Source organism: Anarhichas minor, unplaced genomic scaffold (genome assembly GCF_050575085.1).
Source record: "Anarhichas minor isolate MPS153535 unplaced genomic scaffold, ASM5057508v1 ptg000026l, whole genome shotgun sequence".
Taxonomy (NCBI): domain Eukaryota; kingdom Metazoa; phylum Chordata; class Actinopteri; order Perciformes; family Anarhichadidae; genus Anarhichas; species Anarhichas minor.
Genome location: NW_027466472.1, coordinates 3695681 through 3721508, shown reverse-complemented (window position 1 = coordinate 3721508; position 25828 = coordinate 3695681). Strand labels below are relative to the sequence as shown.

Here is a 25828-nt window from a genome sequence, read left to right as displayed (position 1 = left end):
ATTGGGGTCTCCCTGAAATTTCAAAGCAATGCATTTCAAATGAATCTTCTTGTTTGGTGCGGCCACAGGCTCATTTGGTCATGATAACATGCATGAATGGGCTCGCAGGGCTCAGTTGGTACACTACGATGTGATCAGTGCAGGTTGGGAGAGCAATTCACAGAGGAACTACCTAGGCTAGAAATATGTAGCTCACTGTACCACAAGACTCTTTGGTGAACTGTAGCCTACTGTACTTCCTTGTGTAGCATCCTGAATCTAACCGTGTGGGGGTTCAACGGTGTGCTTACGGTACAATAGATTCTCCTAAAGAGTCTGACCTGATTTTCAGTTGTCACTTAACAGACCCTCAGATTCACACAAATCCTGTTCAATTATGTAAGTCCCTGTTGTGTCAAGGAAGTGAACACAGCACATCAAGCGTGACGTGGGTTCTTTCTTTAAATACTTCCCCTGTGTTGTCGGGAAAACAAATGCATAAGTACAGCTAGTTTAAATACAATGACCCATTACAAATTTGGAAAAGAAAGTACAGGTGGGGTGCTCTAACTCACACAGGCTACACCCTCTGCTGGACTACAGGGCCTACATTATAAGGAAGTAGGTGAGCTACGGCAGTAAACTTTAGTCAGTCAGGATCAGTGTAGATAGATCAATGTTATGTTGCGGCACAGTGTGCATTCATCGGGCTCCAACCACTGTACCCATAAAGAGTACTGAGCCTGTGTGAGTTAGAACGAAGGTCCCAGTATTGAAACCCTGGTTCTATAAGTACAGGCGGAGCCCTCTACAAATGGGGACCGCTCGCTGAAGATGTAGAACGGGTTAGCAGCGGGTTGTGCTGCCTGCGGGTCATATTGTAGTGCAGATTGGCCAGCTACACTTTGGCAAAATTTCAGTTGGCAAATGCATGCTCATGATTGGAGGAGAGTATTATCGATAGAGTTCAGTAGAGGGCTCTGCCTGTTATTATAGAACTAGGGTTATAATACCGTAACCTTAGTTTTAGGTGTTTGTACATCGGAGTAGAAATATGTGAAGCGTGTTTGCTTTTTTAAACATGTCTGAATGCATGAGGAGGGGGGGAAAAAGGATGTTTTTCAGTATGAGACAATACCCCCTCCACATATAATGGATATCTCAGAACTGAAATGATGAGCTGAAAGGAATGTTTTGTTCATCAGATTGGCTTTCAGTGGCAAGTAAATTAATTAGAACCAACAATTGACAAGTCTAGAGAACTGCATACGAGGCTAGGTTTATGATCGTGGTCTGTGGTCGCAAACAGGATTACTCGCCGTATCAGCACTATGCAGACAAAACACACAGATTTAGTCAGAACAGAACACAGCTGAGCTAATGTACAATAGCATAGTTAGTATACTGTAGTAAAACCCCCTCTTCATGGTAATAAGTTCTGCTAGTAGCAGACACCGAGACAGTTCATCCATCTTTCCTCTTTCTTACAGTCTGACCTTGAAGAGAAGGTCTACATCACTATTGAACGATACGACACTGCGTTCAGCTGAGCATCACTTTTGACCTTAGTGAAAAAACACAATCACACCAGAACATCAGGAATATAGTTCAATAAGTAAGCTCTTACTATAATTATTATTAGTACTAATATTAGTAGTAGTAGTAGTAGGAGGAGGAGGAGGAGAAGTAAGAGTAGTAGGAGTATATATAATGCATTTCCTGTGTATCCCTATGATTGAAAGCACAAGAATGTCAACTGCTAATGCTGTTCCACCACATGAGTGGACCTCATATGAGAGAGTTTATAAATGCCAAGGGCACAACTCCATTCATGTCAACACTAATAGAAGGCCGTGCGAGAAGAAGCCATCATTAACATCTGTCGCTAGCAGCAATTGTATGTTAGTCATTCTCAATTATAAGCATCGTGCAAGTTTCTGGTCTTCCAGATGTTCATACTGCACAAGTGTTCCCTGACACATGTGCTTGTGCTAGCTTTGCTGTTACCATTACACCAAGCACTTTAAGATGGGCTGCTGCATGGCTGCACCATGTGCAGTGCAGTACATTACCTACTGTATAATGTGCAGGCAATAGAGGCTCTCTGCCATCTTGTGGTGTACAGTGATATTAAAATGAATAGTAAAACTGCAGCTCAATGTAGGTTCACTCTGGTAAATGAATGCACGTGTAGTGATTTCTATAAAGTGAATGTGTGCCTGTTCAATAATCCATGTGAACATAAATGAGAATCAAATGCCATTCATTTTGATTTCCTTATAATTAAAATTTTATTTCATTCTGTACATTACAAAATATCCAGTGGTACCATTTACTGGTATTGTTTCAGAAAAAAAAAGAAGATTGAATAAATTAAAAATCCAAAACAACCGTAACCAAAACTCTGACAAATGGGCAAAATACAAGTCGTATTTCCAGTCCAAGAAATTAAAAGTAAAGAATCTAATCCTGTGCAAATTAGGTTTAGGTTTGTGATTAATTCATTTTTCATTTATTGTAAAATGTACATTGACAGTGAAGTTCACAAAAAAACAGATTCTAACACACCTCTTTACCGTAAAACAGATTCTGACTTGATACAACTGAAGATGAATTTCAAACCAGTTTGAGTGAGAAATAATCTAGTTTGATTACTTTTGCAGCTCAATGATATGCATAAATCTCAACAAAACCAACATTTGAAGCCCACACTATCACATGGCATGAAAAACAACATCAAGGCATTGAATTATCAAAAACGCTGACTTAATCTGACGTAATTTTGCTCATCGCAAACAAGACAACTGGGTTGTCACATGAATAGTGTCCCGCAAACTCACTTTGAAAGTCGTGATTCAAAACCCATAAAAATTAGAAAAGTTTAACCGCTATGCAAAATGCTGAGTCATGTTAACAAAGGTTGTTAAGAAATTGAAAGAAAAGCTATTTAAAAAGCAGTTTAATCATCTTTTCATATCTTTCAATTTGACAGAATGTAAGGCGCCAGGGAGATAAACATTCTTCAGAACCAGACCTGTGACTCTCATGTCACCACGTGGTGACTCAATGCACCACTCGCGTATCCCACTGCAGAAGGCACATTAACATCTAATTTGGTTGGGATGACCCAAAACAAGTGTGTGAATCATAAATGCGGGTGAAGGTACAAAATAGCTCCAGAATCCTCCAGTCTTTTTAAGGCTTCCGCTTCATGATTGAGGTCATGATAAGAATTCTGCAAAAGAAAGAGACACTGTATGTCAAAACAGAGACTACATTTGAGGTACTACGGATGACCGGCGCTTACCCACCTTCATGGACTTCATGGTGTCATATCCGTAGTAATGGATAGGCACCCTTTGGCTGTTTGTCTTGGGGTATCCAAAGCCAGCAATGTGGACCACATCACAGTAGTTGAGAGCAACAAACACAGCGAGGATACCCGTGGTAGGATGCACTGGCTGCTGAAACAAACAAAACATAATGAGTGCACCGTGGTATGGCATCAAAAAAGATCCTAACAGACAGCTCTCAAAGAAAGGAACACAAACACTGCACCAAATCTCACTGTAATCATACACATAACATTAAAAACCACAGATGTGTGTCACTGAGTATGGTGTGTTAAATAAAAGAGGTGCTAAAATCTATATGCACTCAATATCACCTTTGCTAGTCAAATAAAAGAGGTTATGAAATGAGCAATTTATGTAAAAAAGCAAAATGCTAATTACACATCTGTTGTGTAGTGAAAGCCAGAGCATGCAAGAACACAATGACTCAACTGCAGCCTCTCATCCCACCACTAGATGGAGAAAGAGGGCAACAGAAACTTGCGAGCCCTGACCTTCACTTGCAGTTCATTGCAAGTCTTCCCCATCTGGGTAATACCATCAAATGACCTCAGCATTAATCGTTGTGAACATGTTTTGATGACGTGTCGCTCTTGTTCCGACGGAGGGTGAATGCACTTATTCTCTTAGTTGCTTTGAAATGAAACATCTGCCAAAATGACTGTTATGTAATGGAAAACATGAAGTGAAACAAAACAACACTTTAAAGGAGCATTCTGAAATTTGCAATACTGGGATTAAACTTGCCAGGTAGACCTATTCAAAGTATTCACATTTTATTTAAAACAAAGATAATCCTCATATTGTCTCGCAGCTTTTTTTTCAGAGACAAGATAACTAACAATGGGTAAAATAAACAGTTAAAACACAACATATGCAGTGCAATCACAGCTTCCTAAATGTGTTGCATGAATAAAGAGTTAATTCACATAAGCTCACACCCTGCAAACTGGGTCTTTCCCAGCAGCTTACTCACTATCTTACAAGTCTCTTCTGGAGAAAAGCACTCTTGGTGCCAGTAACAAGTAACAACTTCAGGCATATTTACCACACAAGACTGTTGAGCAACATACTTGGGAAATAGTTTTACCTTCAGTTATGTTTTTAATGTATTAATGTTTTGAAAATTTGAACAGGAACTTGGCTCAGAGGCAATGCGCTCGCTGACAGTTTTGTTGAAACAAAAACAGATAAAAAAAGAAAAAAAGAAGAAAACACATTCTGGTGTATTCTGGTGCTTTTTACAGAGCATGTTTGTTTCATTGTTTATTGATTTATTTTCTTTGTGTGGCTGCTACTTTGCTGCTTGTATGCTCTATCCACAGCAAACATAGTATATGTGTCCATGCAGGTGAAAAACTGTTTTCTGCAACATTTAAAAATGTTGTTTTCGAGGAAGTCCTCTAACATAAAAACATGGATATCAACAGAAAATATAAATAATATATCTTAGTAAATACATTTAAATTATAAACAACATCAAAACAATTAACATAATAACATAAAAACACGTATAAGCAAACAAGGCTCTCACACAATACCAAACCACATCCGCTATATCTCTATGACAAGAATATTCTGCCAAAAGAAGTTGATTTGGCGTTACTGTGACCGAGGGGTTTAGGACGCCAACCATTAATCGCAACAACTACAGAGGATGTCGTATGTGTACAGAGTGTAAAGCCCTTTGAGGCAAATTTGTGATTTCGGCCAATTCAAAATAAATTTAATTGAAAATAAAATTGAATATCACTGAAATACAATTTCATTCACGCTATTGTCCAAAGCAACTGTCAGAATAAGAGGTACAAAGATATAAGATGAAAAAGATAACCACCTTCAGCCCTGATGATATTAGGCTACACCTTAACACAAACACATTTCATACTAATCACAGGGCATCCTGTGAAAACAAAAGTGCCACAACATATTTTTCTGAAGTTGTGATCTGCCTTTGCTGAAAACATAAAATCAACTGACCCCACTGGTATCTTTTAAAAAATAAAAAATAATGTGAAAGTTAATGAGTTGAGACATGTTGGGTGTGTTGCCCCTGGCTAGCTTTTATTGTGTACAGAGATTTCCCTGTGTTGTTTGCCGTTTCCCATACAACCCTGTCAATGATTATCCATGTTCACAGAGGCAAGAAGGAGAATCACTTCCGCATGACCGAGAGATAGAAGAAACTCTCTCTTTCCATCCCTCTCCAAAATGTGCACGCTTTCCCCAAAAGCCTTTTCACATCTCCCTCTTCTACAGCTTTCCATGTTATCATCAAGTTCCCTCTCTGAGAGCCCTGCAAGTACATCTCTATTGCACATGCCAGTGTTGACCATGGCCTGCTAAATTATTAAAATGTTAACATCATCTGCATGATTTTTAGACACCGTGCTACCCAGTTGCAAAGAAAGGTTCCACTGTTTGTTCACAAATAACAGAACAGCAGGCTCTCCATACTTTTTTCTATTTAAAGGAATAGTTTGACACTTTGAGAATATTTAATTGCCTTCTTGATGATAGGATAAATGCCACTCTCTCTGTTTGATATGAAGCTACCATTAGCTTAGATTTTTCTTAGCTCTTCAGTCACAGCTGTCTAATAGGATATAAGCTCTTTACAACTGAAAGAGCACATTTCTATATGGCAGTGTGTGTTAATATGTGTGTGTGTGTGTGTGTGTGTGTGTGTGTGTGTGTGTGTGTGTGTGTGTGTGTGTGTGTTTTGCTGGGCTTAAGTGCACTTGTGTTAAATTTAAACAAAATTGAAACAAATATGAGTTCAACTGCAGTGATACAGAAGGGGATCTGACCACGGCAGCCTCGATAAGAAACTGTAACACGGCGTCTTTCCTCTCTAAAACATTAAACCAGATCAATTTGCTGTTGCACTGAGCACGACTGTCTTCAATTCAGAAAATGACCTGCAACCTGCAATGGGACACAGCTGACACTCTGTGTGTATTAGCCTCATGTGGTCGCCAGCACACAGGCGAACACCGGAGCTCTGCAGTGGCCCGGCACATAGTTTGGACGTAGGCCCATGGAGCCTTGGTGAGAGGGGAGGAGAGGGAGGGGCTGCAAACTGTCACCGCTGCAAGCCTGACCTACAAGAGCTGAACACAGGCTTGTGTTTGGGGAGACGGGTGTGAACATAAGAGTTACGTGTGTGTACGTGTGTGTGTGTGTGCGTGTGTGCGTGTGTGCCTGCAATGCAAAAAAGGAAAGGAAGGACAAGGGGGAGAAGTGGCTGCCTGTGTGAGAGTATCAGGTTGTGCCTGCCTGTGTTTTGAGGGGGTCCTTGTCTATCTGGCAGGGTCATTAGCGGAGGGAGGTCTGCTGCAGTCAGGACTCCTGCTGGTATTAGGAATACCCGAGGACCGGTAAGAGGAAAGAGACAGACGAAGACAAGATAGATTGAAGATAGTGAGAGAAATCTAGGTTCCCTTTAAATGCATTAAATCAGAGAACAAATTAGATTTTAAGAACAAATGTATATGTTTGCAGCCGTGAATAAAGCTCAGATGAGTTTCAGACGTTTTAATACTGTTGTAGCAAACAAACAACCCGGTTCTGCCTATTGTTTCTCCTCCTCTTCCTACCCACCATCCTCTCCCCCCCGGGCCTTTTTCATAGAGTCTGTGCAGATGGTGCAGAGCTCCTGTCGCTTGAGCCCGCTGAGGATTGCTGCCTTCCCACTGCTCACCCTTCTCATGCCCCAGCCAGTGGTGTTTATACTGCAGTCCAAAAGGGTAACCCCCCCCCCCAGTATTCTTTATTTGACAAAAAAAGGGCTCAGGAGTGGCAAACGAGCAGAACCAAAACGAAACTTGGCTCTTGCCCACGTCAGACACGATCCCTACCGAGCACACAACAAGCCCCACTTGGCAGACGGGATGCAATGGGCAAATCAAAACTTCAGTCAGATCCCAGGCTGTTTACAAATCCAATCACCTCGTCCAAAGAGTAGGAGTTCAATTTGTGAAACAGAAACAGATCAATGGTCCATCTCGAAAAAATGTCATGTTTTCTCATTGCACAATCGCTGCTCCCCAGTCACAGTTTCATGAGTTAGCATATGATTGTGTTTCCTCTGTCACTGTCAACGCAGTATTTTTTTCCGGAGAAAAGATAAATAATCAGCTTTGCCGAGACGGAACACTGGGAGCTGTCCGTTTTCTTCTAAAACAGAGCATTTGGTTGAAATCTATACAATATGTTGGCTTTTCTCCAAAAGCCAATTATTTTCCGAGCGATTCACCGCGCAGCCTAGAAGACACAAGGAGCTTATCTTGCAATGAGAAACCAGAATGCCAAGTAGAAGCTAATCTGCATCATGTTTTGCAGTAATTGGATCCCCAAAATTGCTATTGACCCGGCTACATTTCAAGAGAAATGCCTCTCTCAGTAAACTGTTTATCACAGCGCTCAAGAGATATCATTCGAGGAGCTGTGGCTAATGAGTGGACGCTCCATCCAGCCTTGTTAACATTCATGTGGGGAGTGGTGAAGGGCAAAAGGGGACAGAAGGGAGGTACGGGAGAAAGGGAACAAACAAGAGGGAGGATTCTAGTGGGACAATTCTTTTGAGGTCAACAGAAAAAAGGTCATGAGTTGCAACAGAGGAGAAGCATTGCAAACACAGTTATAGTTCATGACTCTCATACAGTGACGTGGAAGTGGAGCTCTTACCTGTTTGCTGTTGGGGTGCAGAGGGATCCGGAGCAGTCTGTCTGCAGTCTGGTGCAGAAAGTGGGGGTCCAGCACTCTGATTTTATTCATGTCACCCAACCAGATTTGGGGAGGGGGCTTCCAAAACCCTTTCCTGACCTGGAAAGCACACAAAAACAAAAGAGAAGGATAAACACAGGATGTTGGGAAACAATAAATTGTAAAAAAAAAGGACAGAAAGAGAGATATTGCTATTTTTTTAGTTACCACGGTTCATTTTGCACAAACAGAGATGCAATTGAACCTATGACTCCCTCATTTCTGGAGGCAAGCAAATTGATGTGCAAATTAGCAAGTAATGGCCCTGCAACTATTAGCAGAAAGAGGCCGGAGGTGCCAGGAGCAACAGAGTGAAGGATGTCTGCGATGGAAACTACATTTAACTCTGAAGGGCACTGGCACCACTGAAGTTGAACCTCTTAAGTATTTTGTTCCTGATATGGATGGCTGGCAGCGGCTGGAAAAGAAGCTGAAAGGAGAGTGTTTATGTGAGACAGAGAGGGAGAGACAGAAAGTGAGACAGAGTGAGATGGAAAGTGTGTGTGTGTGTGTGTTTGTGTGAGAGAGAAAGTGCATTCTCACACATATCCTGTACCCTCTTCTCATTATAGAGGATCTCATTTAGCCAGCGGAGATCTTGCTGCTTGAAAGGCACCAGGACCATAAGCGTGCCAGGCTCGTTGTGCAGTCCAGGGTTGTAAGAGGCCGACTCGGGGTAGAATAACCTCATGGTGGTCTTGTTTCCTACATCCTCCTCATAGCCCCTCACTGGGGCATCATTCAACCTGAGACAGGGACACAATACTATATTCAGGGACAAGAATTTTCAGGTTTGTTTTATTGGTGGGGGAAAATTGGTGGCCACCCACATGACCTGAGAAATGTACTGCTCTAAACTAACTTTTAGCTAATTTGTAAAAACAGTATGTCGTGTGATAGACTCTATATGATTTAATCAGTTGTATTTTTATGGGAGCTGTAGTTTTTTGCTAACAAAGTAATTGTTGCCTTAGAATATGAAGTGTGAATTGCAGGAACATGCTTCACTTTTCAGAGAGAGTGATAAAAGAAGTGCTCAACAACAGCAGATGGGTAACAGGAGCTATACTGGAACATTGGGTGGACCTTGCTGTCAGGATTATGTTATTGCAGAGATAAATATGTGCAAGTCGATTGTGGTGTCAAGGCGGCCTGTTGATGTACGACGTGTACCATTAAATTAACCAGAATGTTTTTGAGGTTCTTCTTTTCCTTCTAAATATTTCACTTTTCAGAGTCAACTTTCCGCAAAATGATACAGTAAAAAAAAAAAGGAAAGCTGCCTGAAAATAGGACAACTAGCTCACAGTAGAGTGTTCAGGGCTTAAAACAAATATTCTGCAAACCACATCATAACTCATTCCTTGATGAAATAAGTATCACAACAGCGCAGACTGAGATCTTGTTTTAGTAAATGGTTACTCTGCACTTTGGAAACTTAAGTCTCGACACGCTTTAACAGAGTCTAGCGGTGTTTCAATGATAGAACCGGCCCAGTGACGTCAAACTCTCAGGCATGCATCGAATTCTGAGTGTCAATAACCTTATTCTACTTGGCCATGGAACGATTAGCTTTAAGAGAGGGAGAGATGTGAGTGAGGGGGAGGAGGGGGGGGGGGGGGGGGGGGGGGGGGGGTATGGTGGGGAGAGAAAAATGCATTGTGACCAGGCCAAAGTCTGGCTGTTTGAAAGAGGCTTATAAAAACTCAGAATGCATGTGTTCATTCCAAGGCTGTAAAGTCAGATTTGCAGAGTGCCTTTGTCCCTGAGTAAACGAAATGCTCTCTATTCTCCTTTTAAAGGCACTAAAGAATAGTTTGCTAATTGCTGGGAGGACGGCTCTATGTCAGGTTCAGGCGGTCCCTCAGTCGGATACTGTCCATTAATAGTTAACGGCCGAGTGAATTTATAACCTGCTTTCAGTGGTGGGGAAAACCACCAAATTCCCTTTGGAATTGAAAAATTCCCTTTTCAAGGTCATCTAGCAAAGATCCGTCTGTTTCTGATTAATCAGTCCTAACGATCCTGAAACACGATGGTAGTTATGAAGAGGTCTTGGGTTTAAAAATGTTATTATCGCTGCTGATGGGTCACAATGTGCAAGAATTTTAAATGTAGTACAGTCACCTCCTAAAAATGCAGAGCTTGGAGTGGAATCAAAAAGCAGCAAAGCAAGTTTACCAAACTTTTTAAACCCAATTGATTCCTCTTCTCCACGAACAGCAGCATGAACAAAACAGTTAACAGTAATAATAGTAACTGAATGTCACAGCACTAACAGCAATACCTTTATGAGGTGTTCCTTTTTGTGCTTACCGAATGACCACGTCATATTTGTTGATGATGCTTCCCAAGGAGGTGTTTTTAATGGCAAAGCCATTGCCGATGACTACGCAGGTTCTGCATTCAAGGCTGTGGAGAAAAACACCACAAACAAACATGAGTGTTTTCAGGTTTTGTGCAACTAGACACAAAACGTCACCCTCTCCAGAGACATAACTGACAGCACATTCATCACTCGAGCAATCGCACCTGAGGTCGCTTTGTTGACCATAATGAGGGACAGTCATGTGGCCATAAGTACCCATAATCACTGTGATGATGTCATGCAGGAAAGAAAACGTAATACAGGACGTGTACCACAGCTGGAAAACATTGTCCACCAATCGCAATGTTTTCAAAAATATTCTTGTTGTAGTGTGACTTATTAGATATATGTTGGCGTCGATGCTGGACTTTTATTATTATTATTATAACTATTACTGTACTGCACTATGGACTAAAAACAGAAGGAAGCTGGGTTATTAAAATGTTGAGCGTTAGCATCATGAGCCAGGTTGGCTGAAGTGTGCTCACACTTACTTTTCGATGTTGGCTGGCACCTGATAATTAGCAATTACAGCAAGAACTTTCAGTAGCAGAAGCTCTGGGAGGGAAAGTGAAAAAAAAGGAGAGGTTGAAATAGTGTGATTGTTTCAAAACTTTGAATGCAGATGTGCAAAAAACGCAGACAAAGACTGCTGTGTAGTGCTAAAGCATCACTGTCAGGCAGGGTCATGAATTCAGACACAGAATATAGAGAGGATGTTTGTTTTTTTAGCTCTGTGAACCTGACCTGACACCTTCGTACAACAACCAGTAACACCAGGATGTGAGACACGTGCTGAGTAAACTGAGCAGAAAGAGCAGAGGATTATGTAAAGTCAGCATACCACTGCCCTTAATGCCATAAGGTAATGCCAGCTTTGACAGATGCTCCCGCCAGAAGAAGTCCTCCAGTTTCAGAAAGAGCTGCGTCTGTCTGCTAATGCTGCATGAAAAATGTCAGAGCAGGAGTTACAACACAACACTGCAGTGCGCAGGGCTTCACTGTATAGATGACTTATATTACAGGAGGGTTTGTGGCTGAGAGAGAGCGGGCGGGATATGAATGAGGCGTCACACAGCGAGGATGGAGAAAACTACTTTCAACTTTTTTGGCTATAAAAACTATCAAAACCACACAATGGACAGCACCAAATGTACTGCCAAACAGTACAGTGTTCATATTGGCACATGGAAAAGCTTGTCTTAACTTTCCCAAATGTTCTGGTATCTATTAAGCCAGTAAACCAGACCATTATTAGTAAACCAGCCATTTACATGATGTCATTCAATAGCAATTCCCCTCATTAAGACACCCTGTTGGCATTTATCTGCTGAGGAGAGGGAAATAAAAACACTAACACCGTGCCTGTGGAGTGAAACAATTGCTGCAGGTTGTAGTACAGACTGTGAAACAGTTACTTTTCTGTGTTCGCTGGCTTCAGCCCCCAGCTGTTTATGACCTACTGTCTTTGACACTGAGTCTCTCAGACATTTACCTCCCTCGTGTGCCAGCTAGCTCTTCGCAGGAGATCAGGATAAATCTCCGGGGAGCGTTCTAATTAGAGAAATGTCACTCTGATTGCCTCTCTGTGACTGTAATGACCTGATGTGACAGACAACCAGCCAGCGACTTTACTTGACAATGCAAATCATCTTCTTTACACAGGGATTAGGAATATTGACTGTTTAAAAGGTCAAAGGGCAGGCAGTGGAAGGTCCACTGAGCTAAAGAAATAAACAGTGACCTTTGAGGAGTTTCGGACAAACAGATGGAGATCATATCACTGTTTTGTAACTGAAGCGAGCCTGATAGAAGACCAACAGTAAATATACAGCTGAGTAAACTGATAATAGAGCAAGAGAAAATAAATGAGAGGGGGCTAAGGGCTGTGGAACAACAATTACTTAACAAAGCAGAACCTGAGGAGGACAAACAAGCCATTGGCTGGCTTCAAACAATGCAACTTTATCGAGAATTAATTCTTAGCCAAAATTGGTTTCATTTTAACTCCCCCTCTCAAACTTTTCATCAACACATTCCCCTTGAGTTGCTTCAACTTGCATGATTTAGATGGAAAATCGTTTTTCATTACATGCCCTGTTCTTTCTCACTGAAATATGCTTTTCCTTCATGACTGGTAAAGACCAGTCCTAGCAGTTGCAAGAAGCCTGGCACCTTATGTTCAAATACAAATACTGGCATACCTTCCTCCCTTAATCAGCCATCCACTCCCTCCAGTTTGTAGAAAAAACACAGACGTGCCATTACTCACTTAAAGTTAAGGCTCTCCCACTTCTTCTGGGTTAGCCAGCCACCACACAGCGACTTGCTACTGTTCGGAGACTTGCTGGTGCCTCCGTAGCTGAAAGACAGACAATCACCACAACGGCCATGCAAGTTACAGCCTGAATCCATAAAAACGCAGCGGGCCAGTAACTGGCTCCAGAACAAGAATGGGCATGTGTGAGGGCCTAAATTGACGAGCAGCTCAGACTGCCAGATGATCAGAATGTGGGTTGTCCTCTTAACTTTTAGTGACTCAGCGCAACACGGGCCTCATGAGCTGACTTTTTAACCAGAAAGAGACATTTCTGCAATTGTGTTACCTCAATACCAAGTGGAACGGAGAAAGAAAGAAATGGTTGTGTGTAGTTACCTCTGAAGTATGGCATAGGAGTAGTAGTATGTGACAAAGGAGATGAAGAAGAGGAGGATTGGGAGAAGCCTAAGGCACCATGCTGGAAATCAAAGAATAAAAAACAGAGGCAAACGTACACGTATTAAAGAAAATGGATTACCAAATTTCACATACAACACATACTGGCTTCAAGGTCTTGACAAATAAAAGTAATATTTCTTCATAAATATTTAGATTAAAATATCAGCCATATAATTATATTATATTATATTATATTCTAAATATTATAATTTTTTCATGGAAAAGGGTACTGCTCAAGAGTTGGCATCCCATTTAACGCAGGTGCTCTATCAGTATCAGATTGGGTACCGAAAACTGAAACTGAAATGAATTTACATCAAGTGTCACTTGCTATTCAGAGATGACTGCACTTCTACAGGAAACGCTCTACCCAGTATGGTCTCAATTTAATAGCAGAGAGTGAAACTCACAAATTAAGAAGAATCGTTTTACTTTAAAGGAATAGCCTTATTAAATAGCTAGACACCCGTCAATTATTTTAAAAATACATAAAAAGGAAAAAGGCAGGAAATGAAATTGTCATCAAGACACTCATCTTTATTTTTTTCAATTTATGTAGTATGCACACTCTATGAGGTTTCTATGCTTGGGTGATGGATATTTTTAGTTGAACATTAGTGGTATGCTTTTGAATTTTGACAGGTCCGTATGAGAAGTACAAAAACCTGTATCCCCTCAATTCCTATCTATGTATGGAGACATGCCATGTACCAGCCTGCTTCAAGGCCAAACCAAGGATCACAGGACTTAATGACTACAGGCCCGTCAACCCTCACCGACCCACTCCTGGACCCCCTGCAGTTCGCAGCTCGGCGGTTCGATCCTTGGCTGCTACATGTCCTATGCCGAAGTGTCCCTGAGCAAGGCACTGAACACCTAACTGCTCCCCGGGCGTTTCTCAGCAGCAGTGAAGGGCCATGCTGTAGACGACATGGCCCTTTACTTCATCCTCCAGCACCTGGACTCCTCAGGAATCTACGTTAAGAACCTGTTTGTAGACTTCAATACCTCCATCCCGTCTCTGCTGCAGGATAAGGTCTCCAAGCTGCACATGCCCGACTCCCCCTGCAAGTGGATCCCAGACTTCCTGTCTGACAGGAAGCAGCACGTGAAGCTGGAGAAACATGTCTCAGCCTCTCGGACCATCAGTAACGGTTACCCCCAAGGCTGCATTCTTTCCCCTCTGCTCTTCTCCCTGTACACCAACAACTGCACCTTTAGTCAGCAGTTCGTCAAGATCCTGAAGTTCGCGGATGACACCACCCTCATTGGACTCATCTCTGGTGGGGATGAGTCCGCCTACAGGTGGGAGATTGACCATCTGGTGACCTGGTGCGGACTTAACATATTTGAGCTCAACGATCTAAAGACAGTGGAGATGATTGTGCCCCTATCACCCTGTGACTCCCTCGTCGACGCTGTGGAGTCCTTCCGCTTCCTGGGGCTCCACCATAACCCAGGACCTCAAATTGGAGCTTAACAACAGCTCCATCACAGCAGAGGATGTACTTCCTGATGCAGCTGAAGAAGTTCAACCTGCCAAAGACAATGATGGTGCACTTCTACACTGCCATCATTGAGTCCATCCTCTCCTCCTCCTCCATCAGCAGCTGGTACGCTGCAGCCACTGCCAAGGACAAGGGCAGACTGCAGCGCATCATTCGCTCTGCTGAGAGAGTGATTGGCTGCAATCTGTCGTCCCTCCACGACTTGTTTGCCTCCAGGATCCTGAGGCGGGCAAGAAAGATTGTAGCCGACCCCTCTCACCCTGGACACAAACTCTTTGAGTCCCTTCCCTCTGGTAGGAGGCTGCGGTCCATCACGACCAAGACCTTATGCCACAAAAACAGTTTCTTCCCATCTGCAGTTGGGTTCATCAACAAAGCCCGAGACCCACATTGACTCAGACACTTACATCCCTGGGACAATTTCTTACAGTTACACACCCTTGCACGTCTTTTCTCTATTAATATACACTTGACACTTTAATAATATACATATTTTATCATACACCTATTTGTTTGATTGTTTACCATATTTTATTATTATTTATAAATTATTTCACATACTATTGCACTGTGTTTATTGTTATGCACCATCCGCCGAGCCAAATTCCTTGTTTGTGTAACGTACTTGGCAATAAACAGTTCTCATTCAACCTGTTCGTCGATGCGTCACAATTTTCGTAAATATTTGAATTTGGGTATTCGCTGTCTTTCCAAGAGTTAGATGAGAAGATTGATGTGTACACAAAATATGAAGCTACAGCCAGCTGCTGGTTAGGTTAGCTTAGCAGAAAGACTGGTATAGGGGAAAAACAGCTAGTTTTGGCGAGTCCAGGGTTAGCAATGTTTAATCCGAACAAAAACCAAAGTGTAAAAACAAAATGGCAGTATTACAAGGGGTTGTGTGTGGTGCAAGGCACAGTGACTTCCTGGAGTCTCTGCTGGTTGCCTAGAAACCTCACGGTGATCAAACTATTCCTTTAAGGAGACAAGCTAAACAGCCGATACCAAGTACCAAGAAATGAACTGTAACTAGGACTGAGACAGACCATATTTCAAACACACTATGGCACAACAAAATAAAGCAACCTCCGATGCCACTGCAGCTCTTTTGTTGAAAATTAATCACTGCAAAGGGCCTTTGTCTATGTAATGAAGGCAAGGGCCCCCCTTTGAATCAAAGGAAAAAACAGACAGCTTTGGGTTTTCCCACAATAATTTAACATCTGGAGTAAACAAGACTTGGAATTCTTTAGAAGTGACTACATATTGTGTGGCTAGAGGCACAGCAACAACGCTGTTGGTGCAAACTGTAGTGGGGGTAGTTATCATTCTGCAATACAGTATGTTGATGTGCAGTAACACACTGATGGTTCAGGATTATTTCAAACAGTCTTAATATTCTGCTGATTTTAAAGGCAAAAAAAAAGGAACTTGTGGCACTGAGCACAGGCAACCCAATGATAATGAAATATACAATAGTGTTTGTAATGTTAAAGATTGGATCATTTTTCTGTGACAAAGTGCATTTTGGTCAATAATCCTATCATTGCATGAGAAATAACAGATCAGATTAGTGCATTAGTGAATATCAAGAGAGGGAAAGTCCCATTCAAATAATCAGAACAAAGCAACATCCGATAAAAGAATATTATAATAATAAAATACCCACAGCAGAAGAGCTTACCTTTAGTTGCCTTCTGGGACATCTTCACGTACTCCTTGGTCCTCTCATGTCTACACAGTGCATGTGGTTACCCTGGGTGATGGGTACAAAAAGGAAAAAGACTGATTGTATTAGTTTATCTCATCAAACAGGTTTTAAATAGTTCCTCCTTTTAATTTGAATGGGGAACCACAATAACATGTCATATATTCATCCCACACCCTCACCCACATACAAATAAGATGCATTTACATAGCTCAGATGAGGATGGAGTAAACATAGGTGGCACAGAAAAGAGAGGGAGAGAATGAGGGAATGACAGAGAGAGAGAAGCTGAGAGAGAGAGCAAGAGAGCAAGAGAGAGAGAGAGAGAGAGAGAGAGAGAGAGAGAGAAGGGCAGCAGGTGAAGGCTGATCAGTTTAAGAGGATCATGCTTGACTGATAGACACTTGTTCCCTAAACTGAGAGATATTTGAAATCCCACAGCAGCACTCTGAGTTTGGTTGCTTCAGAGAGAGAAACAGAGTTAAAACCAGATTAAAAGGCATGTAACATTACACATATCTGACTCTTTAATGCACAATGCACATCTTAACCACAGTCTTACTGATTCATGATTTTCAGACGGACACCAGAGCCATCCACACACCCAAATGGTTGTACAGAAGTTATGCCTGACACTGCTTCAGGGCCAGCCCATCACTGGAAATCAATAGGGAACTGAAGGTGTGCACAGCTGAATATCTATTTTGAGATGTGGGAGTGTGCATATGCACTTAATACATTGCAACAAGAGTAACGTAATACCGCTGTAAATCTATCAGTAAATCATGCACGCCCCAACGTGAGACAGCGAAGGAGCGGAAACCACATGAGGGTTTTTTTCCCTCTTCTCTGATGAGCCGGTGTTGACCTTGATGAAGTAACACAGGATGCAACTGTTCTGTGCCTGCATGGTAGAGCTGAGATGTAATGTAACTAAGTGGTGCTCATTAGTTGATTAACCATAAGTCAATTGACAAAAATTAAATCAACAACAATTTGATAACTGATTAATTGTTTAAGTAATTTATTGAGCAAATATCCTAGGAAGAAATTGCTGATCCAGGCTTCTCAGATGTGACAATATGGTGCTTCTCTAACTCTAAATTAACATATTTTAAAGTTGTTTTTTTTTTTATAGACTAAAAGACAGATTAAACAACTGATGCTAATGCAGCTGATGCAGTTAAACAGTTGTAGAGATGAGTACCGTATTTTCCGCACTATAAAGCGCACCGGATTATAAGGCGCACCTTCAATGAATGGCCTATTTTAGAACTGTTTTTATATATAGGGCGCACCGGATTATAAAGCGCATAGAATAGAATAGCGTCGTAAGCGTGTCTCTTGAAAGGTGCCATTTTGGGGTCTTTATACACACAAGTGGTGTTGGACTAGGAGTAAGCACAGTACCGGTGTTTACCGCGGTGCGGCTTTGTAGTTTACCAGTCGTACTGAAACATTTTGACAGAGCGCCGTGTACAACCAGTATGGATCAACCAATTAACCAATTGATCCATATATAAGGCGCTCCGGATTACAAGGCGCACTGTCGTTTTTTGAGAAAATTAAAGGCTTTTAAGTGCGCCTTATAGTGCGGAAAATACGGTAGTTCCAATTAGTACAGATTCTCCTCACACACTTCATGATCATCAAGTGCCGAAATATTGCAAACTGAGGCCTAAATTACCAAAACGTGTAGCTTCTCAGGGAGCTGTGTATCCACCAATCACACAATATTAATACATTAGAACATCTTACCTTTTCCCTCTTTCATTTCCAGTGATTATATCCTCAGTGGTGCAGATGTAATGAGCCAGGGCTTCTCCTGTAGTAAAAGCACAGAATAACATGACGTATAAGCAACAGGAGAATATCTGCACTAACCACTTGTTATTCTTTGTTTTCAACTTGTCTTTGCGCTTGATTAGGAAACTAAAATAGCATTGGACCTGTGAACTGAAAATAACTCCTGAACAGGAAACTTCATTTTTGCATGGCAGAGATGTTTTTATGTGGCGACTATGGTTGTTAAATAATATCCGCTGAAACATGGAAATGTGGATATGAACTGATCTTCTTTTTGTCTTCATTTTACAAATGATTATTATTTATTAAAAGATATTAAACTATAACAATTTTGATCATTTGTGAACACAATGGGTGGATTTGCTGAGATATGGACAGTTAGTCGGACAAAAGAAGTAATGTAAATATGCAAGCTTGGGCCTTTTATTGTGATTTTCTGACAATTTATAGACACATGACAAAATCAACTGACACATTAATCACTACGGTAAAATAATTTGTTGCAGCGCTGTATAACATACTACTTATCACCTCTAGCGTCCACACCCCCACCCTCTTGAACATGAGGGATTTACAACAACTGGGCACACTCTGTAGCTCACAGGATTGTTAAACACAGGAGGCACAGGACCTCCTCACAGACACCACAGGCAACATAATAGTAGCATAATACCTGACTGTTTGTGATACAGTGTGGGGGGGGGCATGAAAGGGGGAGGGAGGGCTGGCTGGGAGAGCAGAGGGGGGTTGAGCGCTGCGCTGTGCGATGCCTTGTGGCACACCAAGCGTCTGGCTGACGCTGGCAAAAGTCCTTCAGATGTGAAAGGGAACAAACAGAGTGAGATTCAGTCCTGTCAGAAATGCCCTTCACCACAGACGTACTTAAAGCAATGCTGCTTTGGGTCGCCAAAGTATTGCAGGCAGGTCACTGAAAGAGCTTAGTCACACACTGTAGTGATTAAAGACGAGTCAGGCAGTGCTGAGGAAGTAATTCCCGCAAAGGCACTGCATGGGAAAATGTTGTCAGGGATTTATTGGTTCCTTCCTCCCAAATTCTGAAGGGCTGACGTGGCTAAGACTATACGTGTACTTAGCATTAGCAGAAACACGTGCTAATGTTGTCATTAATCAAGCTAATTATTACAGATTAACATGTATGTGGTATTAACATGAGCTCTGTATTTTTGTGTTTTGCTAGCTTTGAATAGAGAATCATGACTACATTCACATGAATCAATATCACCAATTAAAGGGCACCGGACCTGGGAGGACAGGGCCTTCTCCTTTGCTGCCCCCTCCCTCTGGAACTCTCTCCCCCAGCACCTCACACACTGTCCGTCACTCGCCACTTTCACAACTGCACTCAAAACTCACCTGTTTTTAACCTATGAAATAAGATCTAATAAACACATGACATGATGGGTGGAGGAACGTGTTCATCTGGTCGGACAGATAACAAACCGTTCACGTGGTTTTGTTGCTTCATGATTGATGCTGCCTCTTGTTGCTCAACAAGTCCTCCAAATTATTACTGTACAGTGTTGTCATATTTAAAAGTCCGTTATTGCTCAGCTTAAGAAGATGATGCCTTGGAACCTAAACACTTAATGTTTCTATTATAAGAGCTCCACCAAAGCCATACAAACACATTTTTGCTTAGTTGCAACACTACATGTCGACTTCCACTAATCAAAACACATCTTCGCACTTTGTCAGCCAGCAGCATATGATCCACACTTGTTGTCAAGTCTCCCTCATGATGGCAATAAGGCATTTAGGTGAAATAAATTGTGTTTAAAATAAAACTGTACATATCAATTTGGTATTACAATCTGTTGCCGTTGCTCTGTAGTTGTAGCTCTGAATCTATGTAGTATGTTGTGTTCGGTGTGTGCCGCACACTTTCAAGCAGGCACACACTCTTTGGTGACTCAGCAAATTCGTCCTGCCCACATCTCAGGAAATCAATCTGGTCTCCATTAATCCAATGGAAGAGAAGATTTGCATTGCGTTGTATTTTGGCAGCAGCTGATCATTTCCAGTTGGTCGTCGCGGACTGTTCCCACGCTGACAGATTGAACCAAGGTTACGTATCCTTGAGCTGAAGGACGAAGGCATCTCATCCGGGAAAAAGCTGATGGCTGTGTACTGCACTGTGATAAGACACATAACAACTTTCTCTGCATGCAAGTCAGAGACTAAACAGACTAAAAGGATGTTCGATGTCGTGGGAGCCCTGACAACGAGCCTGTGTTTTTTTAGTGTTAACCTTGGGATGGGGAGCAGTGTTTGGGACGTCTAATCTGGATGTAGGGCAGTAACAGTTCCAAAACACGAGAAGTGAAAGTGAACAAACTAATACTAAAACGAATTACCTTGTACACTATAAATTGCATTTATCCTGCTGATTCTATTTATTATCTTACACTGATGGACTATTATGTATTGTGTTGTTTTATATAGTGTATTTATTGTCATGTAGTATTTTTGACTACCTGCCCACAGATGACAGATACTAATTAGCTTCTAGCTGACTCTAGTGCAATTAGTTTTACATTGTGTGCCGTCTCTGGACAAATAAAATAATAAAATAAAAAATAAATAATAAATGACGTATCCACCTTTAACTAGCAATGCCTTTATTCCCTTATCATTGACATTTCCATTCAACTAATGCTTTAAAGCAGAGGTTGGCAGTAGATGAGACTTCTGATTAGAATAGCCATTCTTTCTCATCTATTTAAGGCCGGATTAACCCATTTGCCTTAAGGCAAAAAAGAAACGTTGGCCCTATGAACATCCCCCATCACCCACTCTTTACACATTGTGTCTCCTGTGCCCTTCAAGTAAACAAATCAACAAATGTATGTATCACATTACTTAACTTAAATAATAAAGACTCAAGATTAGGTGATAATGCAGAATCAGGTCAAAAGCCCCCTCGTTATTGTGTGTGTTCATTCACAAATTTGAAATGAGGCTGGTAATCCCACTTTACATATATTCTGTGCTCTTAATCGGCTAAATCTGACTTAACTCAATACTGACTATAAGCATTCAGAGAGCACAGACAAGGCACAGCCGAGGCTGTTCTCATAGGTGAAAAATAATGCGTCTATCCGCTCCAGGGATTCGGATCCACTCCAAAATGTAGTGGGTTCTTCCTTGGCCCAAGCTCCACCCTGCAAGTTTCATGACGATGGCACTAAGATGTGTTTTATTTTGATGCATCCATGACACCCCCCCAATCAAGGACTCGTGGAGGCTTGTGAGCCCTCACTGCAGTGACCGGTGCACCAAAGTATGATTACATTTGACTGAGATGAATGTGTTGAGGGCATGTGTGTTCATTAGAGTCATTACTGCAGTAAGGCATATCATGGTGTTTCTGCTGATTTGTAGCAAGTTGCCATGCATGTGCTACATATCTCAAAGTCCCATTAAATGCAACATCTGTGCAAAAAAATGTAGCCGCTGCTACAGTGACTAAATACAACAGCCTGAAAATAGAGCAATAATCTAAATTCTATCTAAAACGATCCCAAGTTTGCACTCATATTAAAATGAGTGCATCCTTTTATCTCTTTTTTATTTTTGCACAGCACAAAGATATTGCAGCTGGCGTTCAGCAATTCAGAGGCTGAGCAGAGTAAAGAGGAGAGGAGGAAGAAAGGACCGACTTCACAATAAAAGTTTGTGAAATCACATAAGGTGTTCACATATATAATTATTTATATTCATATATTTACTTTATAGTAAATATGTTGATGTTTTTGATATGATTTATAATTGATCCTATTGTCATTTACTTTTTGAAAAAGGAAAGCTTTTTTTTTTTTTTTTTTAATGAAAGAAGGACAGTCTGCACCCTACGCCGTGACGTCAGACCTCATGCCTGCCATAAACAAGTTCAATCAAGATTCACTTTCCACTCTGCACTTTTGGCAAATTGCATTTTACAGTGAGATATGCATCGTCCTCATCCAGCAGTCATGATCAGTGGCACAGGGCCAGACAGGAACAAGGATCTTATCACATAAGATGACTTGACTGAAAGGCTGAATCCCAGTATAAAGCAACCAGGCTGATAATTACTTCATATTATCTTTGTAATGCAGTTCTTCTGCAGGCTAAGAGCTCTTAAATTAACTCTTGTTTTTCAGATATACCACCACATTGTTACATCACTGACATAAGGTTGACATAGTTTCCAAGTTGTCAGTTATTGTTCCTGTTGCTGCTAAATAAATGAAAGTGGTTCTTTTTTTAAAACACTGCGGAAACTAGCGTTTAAATGCATTTGCCTCAAATCAATGTGTAAAGAGGGCAGGTGTGTATTCGACTAAAGGCAGACTGCTACCGACTGACTAGCCTACAGTTTTTAAATCTCTCCATCCAACCGCACAAAAGAGAAACAAATGACACACATTTACACATCACAGCTCGTGACAGCCAAATTCAATTTGATATATTGTGATCCAATGACGCTAGTTAGAGGAGATCAGTGGTGTTAAATGCCTCCAGCATGTAAAAAAAAAAAAATGAAGAAAGAGAAAAACTCCAAACACACAGAGGCTTTACCTCTACGTTAGCTCGAGAGGGTCTTACTTACCAGCAACGCTGCCAGGCAGATGAGCTTTAATCCGCGGAGCGAGCCTGTTGCAACGGTACAATGATGTTGCAACCAAGTTCACGTTGCTTTTGGTGTCACGCACTGCCTTGGGTAAACGACTGCCTGTGGCACGCGCACACTCCGGGTAGAAGCACTGATGTGAATGCGAGCATCAAAGTTCATCTCTCCGAACAAGCAGAAACAAGAAGCGTGCACGCAAAACCCACAGGCTGGTGTTCAGTTGGAAGGTTGCGCAGGCTGTTATAGCTTTTACTGGAACACTCTCCCCGTTACGTTAAAGCGCGTTCCCTTCTCTCTTGCTCAACGCAGCCACGCATGCGCATGTGGGCACGCGCACCGGAGAGAACGGATCCAAATGCCATGCCTTTAAAACATGGACAAGCCGAGACCTGACGACGCTGGCGTTCAACTTGAAGCGCACAGGACATCGAAGCGTTCTATGTGATCTCCAGGTTATTGCGATTAGTTGTCACATGCCTCCTCAATCCGCTTCAAGCTGGGCTTTTATCCCAGAGGGCACAACATCTGGAAAGACTTTGCTGCTGACTGTGTTTTTTTTTTTTTTTTTTAAACCCCTGAATGTAACAGATAATAGCTTGAAACACAGAGACAAGCTGTGGTGGAAGAAGTAGGTTACTCACCTCAGTTACAAGTGAGAGTCCTGCTTTCAAAATGTTGCTGCAGTAAAGGTACATAATAGCATCCAAATATACTTTGACTATTCCACGAACTGCCATGAGACTGTGTTTAAAGAATAATGCATATTGTGTTATGGTATTATAATTAATGATGCATTAATGTTGCAGCTTAGCTTATAAAGACAAAACAAACAAAAAAACATCATAATGTATTTGTTGATGGTATTTTCTATTCTGGTCTAAATCTGCAAAGCCAGTCAAGCTGTCAAATAAAAAGTAGAAGTGGGATTGCTCAAGAAGTACCTCCAAATTGTATTTAAATGCAGTAGCCGCTTGAGTTCGTATTTGTCATTGCTGGGGAAAATATTAACGTCAGCTTCTATTGTTTGAAATCCTAAGATTTGATTTATTTCCAGTCAGCCAACTCCCTGTTTTGGGAAACCTCTGTTAAATATTAACTAATTGATTTTGTTAACCCATATGCATATGTGGATACGTTTGCTCATGTTGAGTCAGAGTGAACTTTGAACAAAATGTTTGATAAACTCTTTACTTTTTCACACTGGAAATGTGTTGCTCGTAGTTATCAAGCTTTATCATCGACTCCTGCAGTTGAGTTTTTCTTGTCTTTATAAAGCTACATCTATAAGGAAGGGAGAAGTCTCATGTGGTTCAATGACTCCTGAGCATCTGCTGGCCCTTTGTCATGCCAAAGAAACCACAGCACAGTCTTTAGCATTAGGACGGCATTATAGGTTTTTGAGCAGAGCCTTCTGCTGCACACTTAGAGACTGCTTGGTAATATGAGAAATATCTCCTTTTTTTTGTAGGTGCCCACAGGGAAGCAGCAGTGTGACGTGAGCTTCATCTACAACGATTGATCCAGGCAGATCCAGACACATACCAAATACCATGGCTGCATAATTGTAGGCTGCCTGTGGGGCTGAAACTGAAGTGCAAAGGTTCATGAACATTTCCATGGCAGTGGACTTCTGCTAATTATGATGATTTGCTCAATCTCTCCTCAATAGGACTGTATATTTCTCCCAGAGGCACCAACATCTGGAGAGGCTTGTTGGTGTTGGCTGTGATATTGTAAATCTCTGTTTGTAAAGGACATAACACACTGAAACTCAGGGACAACTTGAGCGAGCATCTCATAGATTATACATTAAATCCAATGTATTTACCTTATCCATGCATCCTTTTATTCGTCTGTATAATTTAATTTGAAAGACTTTAAACGTTTGATGAATAAGTATGTTTCCTTTCAGGTACTTAGGACTATTCCTTTTCTTTACAAACTGATGATGTTCTATTTTAGAACATAAATCTTTAATTAGATTGTTAATAACCACTGTCTCCTCTAATGTATCTGCTGGCAACAAAATTGTTTTGCACAAAAGTAACCTTTACAAGCCCACATATTTTCACTGCAGCATTACATTTGCATCAAGTTATGGTGTCCATAAATCACGTCTGACTCAGCATACAATGGGTGTTGTTCATCCTGTCTGCTCCAAATGCAGAAAATAGTAAAGGAAAACTTGTCACGCAAACATGCCAGTTGGACTTTTTTGTTTTACAGATGACGTGGTTTTGTCTGCTTGGTGTAAGTTTTTCATTTTCACATAATTTTCCAAAAAAATCCTAAGTCTTCAGCACAATACATGAAGACCTCTGGGTCTTGTACTTCAAATATAACTCTCTGTGACCTTTGCTTGTAACACAATAGAAGAAGTTTTTGCGGGATTGTTTTATGAAGTATTTTTGTTTCGTGGGAAAGTAGGTGTTAAACAATATATCACCAGACTGCATCTGCCAAATGGTGCTGCTGTGGTAGAAAACATCGTTTAAACCCCATCTTACACTTTGTGTGTAAAACCATTGTGCTGTTGCATTTGACTTGCAGAATCCTCGTGTCTCATTGCACTGTATATACGGCCAACATTCACTAGAAACCTAATGGAACGTTTGGATCTCCTGCTCTCCTTTAATTAACCCAGCTGGGGTTTTGATGTAGCACGGCAAGCTGAATTTCCTCACCACAGATAGAAATGTCCAGGTCAGTACCGCCGCGCCCAATGGAGACCACCATGGTGACTAACAGCTGAGTGCTTTCCCGTACTGTTGGTGGTCCAAAGCACATCAGCTTGCCATCCTGTGGCCGGAACTCTCTTCTCTCTTTTACTTCTTGCTTAATGCTGAAAGTGCAAATGCTGACACATAGCATGCTTCAGCAGTAGTCTTAGTCCTGAGATCAAAATTCCATGGACGTATTAGTCATATTTAGTCAACTTTGGCCTAGATTTAGTCAGTTTTTAGCCATTTTACACACATTTTAGATAT

The 25828-nt window shown here is 41.4% G+C and overlaps 1 protein-coding gene and 1 long non-coding RNA gene across 3 annotated transcripts; one reads left to right on the top strand and one right to left on the bottom strand.

The window, feature by feature from the left end:
- Positions 1-2245: 2245 nt before the first annotated feature.
- On the bottom strand, positions 2246-23124 carry st3gal4 (ST3 beta-galactoside alpha-2,3-sialyltransferase 4). 2 transcript variants are annotated; one of them, XM_076099925.1, is made up of 12 exons: positions 22821-23124; positions 18161-18227; positions 16379-16450; positions 13124-13205; positions 12740-12829; positions 11312-11409; positions 10962-11025; positions 10416-10511; positions 8656-8845; positions 8022-8159; positions 3291-3443; positions 2246-3214 (listed from the first exon to the last, which is right to left on the bottom strand). In XM_076099925.1, exons 3-12 carry the CDS (start codon positions 16398-16400, stop codon positions 3125-3127), a joined length of 1023 nt encoding a protein of 340 aa, XP_075956040.1. In that variant the 5' UTR covers positions 16401-16450; positions 18161-18227; positions 22821-23124; the 3' UTR covers positions 2246-3124. The 2 variants fall into 2 exon arrangements, with proteins under 2 accessions (XP_075956040.1, XP_075956041.1); XM_076099926.1 differs by having other exon boundaries at positions 3291-3440; positions 22821-23121.
- LOC142958908 (uncharacterized) lies at positions 22491-25198 on the top strand. The gene is made up of 2 exons (XR_012956175.1): positions 22491-23530; positions 24310-25198. It is a non-coding gene; the product is annotated as an uncharacterized LOC142958908 (long non-coding RNA).
- The last annotated feature ends 630 nt before the right edge of the window (positions 25199-25828 follow it).

What these genes read in the sequence shown, in the direction of transcription:
- st3gal4 (XM_076099925.1), bottom strand. Translation starts at nt 16,400, where the DNA reads ATGTCCCAGAAGGCAACTAAAG. An exon ending in TCCTATGCCATACTTCAGAG is followed by an intron (nt 12,830 to 13,123) that starts GTAACTACACAC and finishes TCTGTCTTTCAG; the next exon opens with CTACGGAGGCACCAGCAAGT. An exon ending in TTATGGCATTAAGGGCAGTG is followed by an intron (nt 11,026 to 11,311) that starts GTATGCTGACTT and finishes TTTCCCTCCCAG; the next exon opens with AGCTTCTGCTACTGAAAGTT.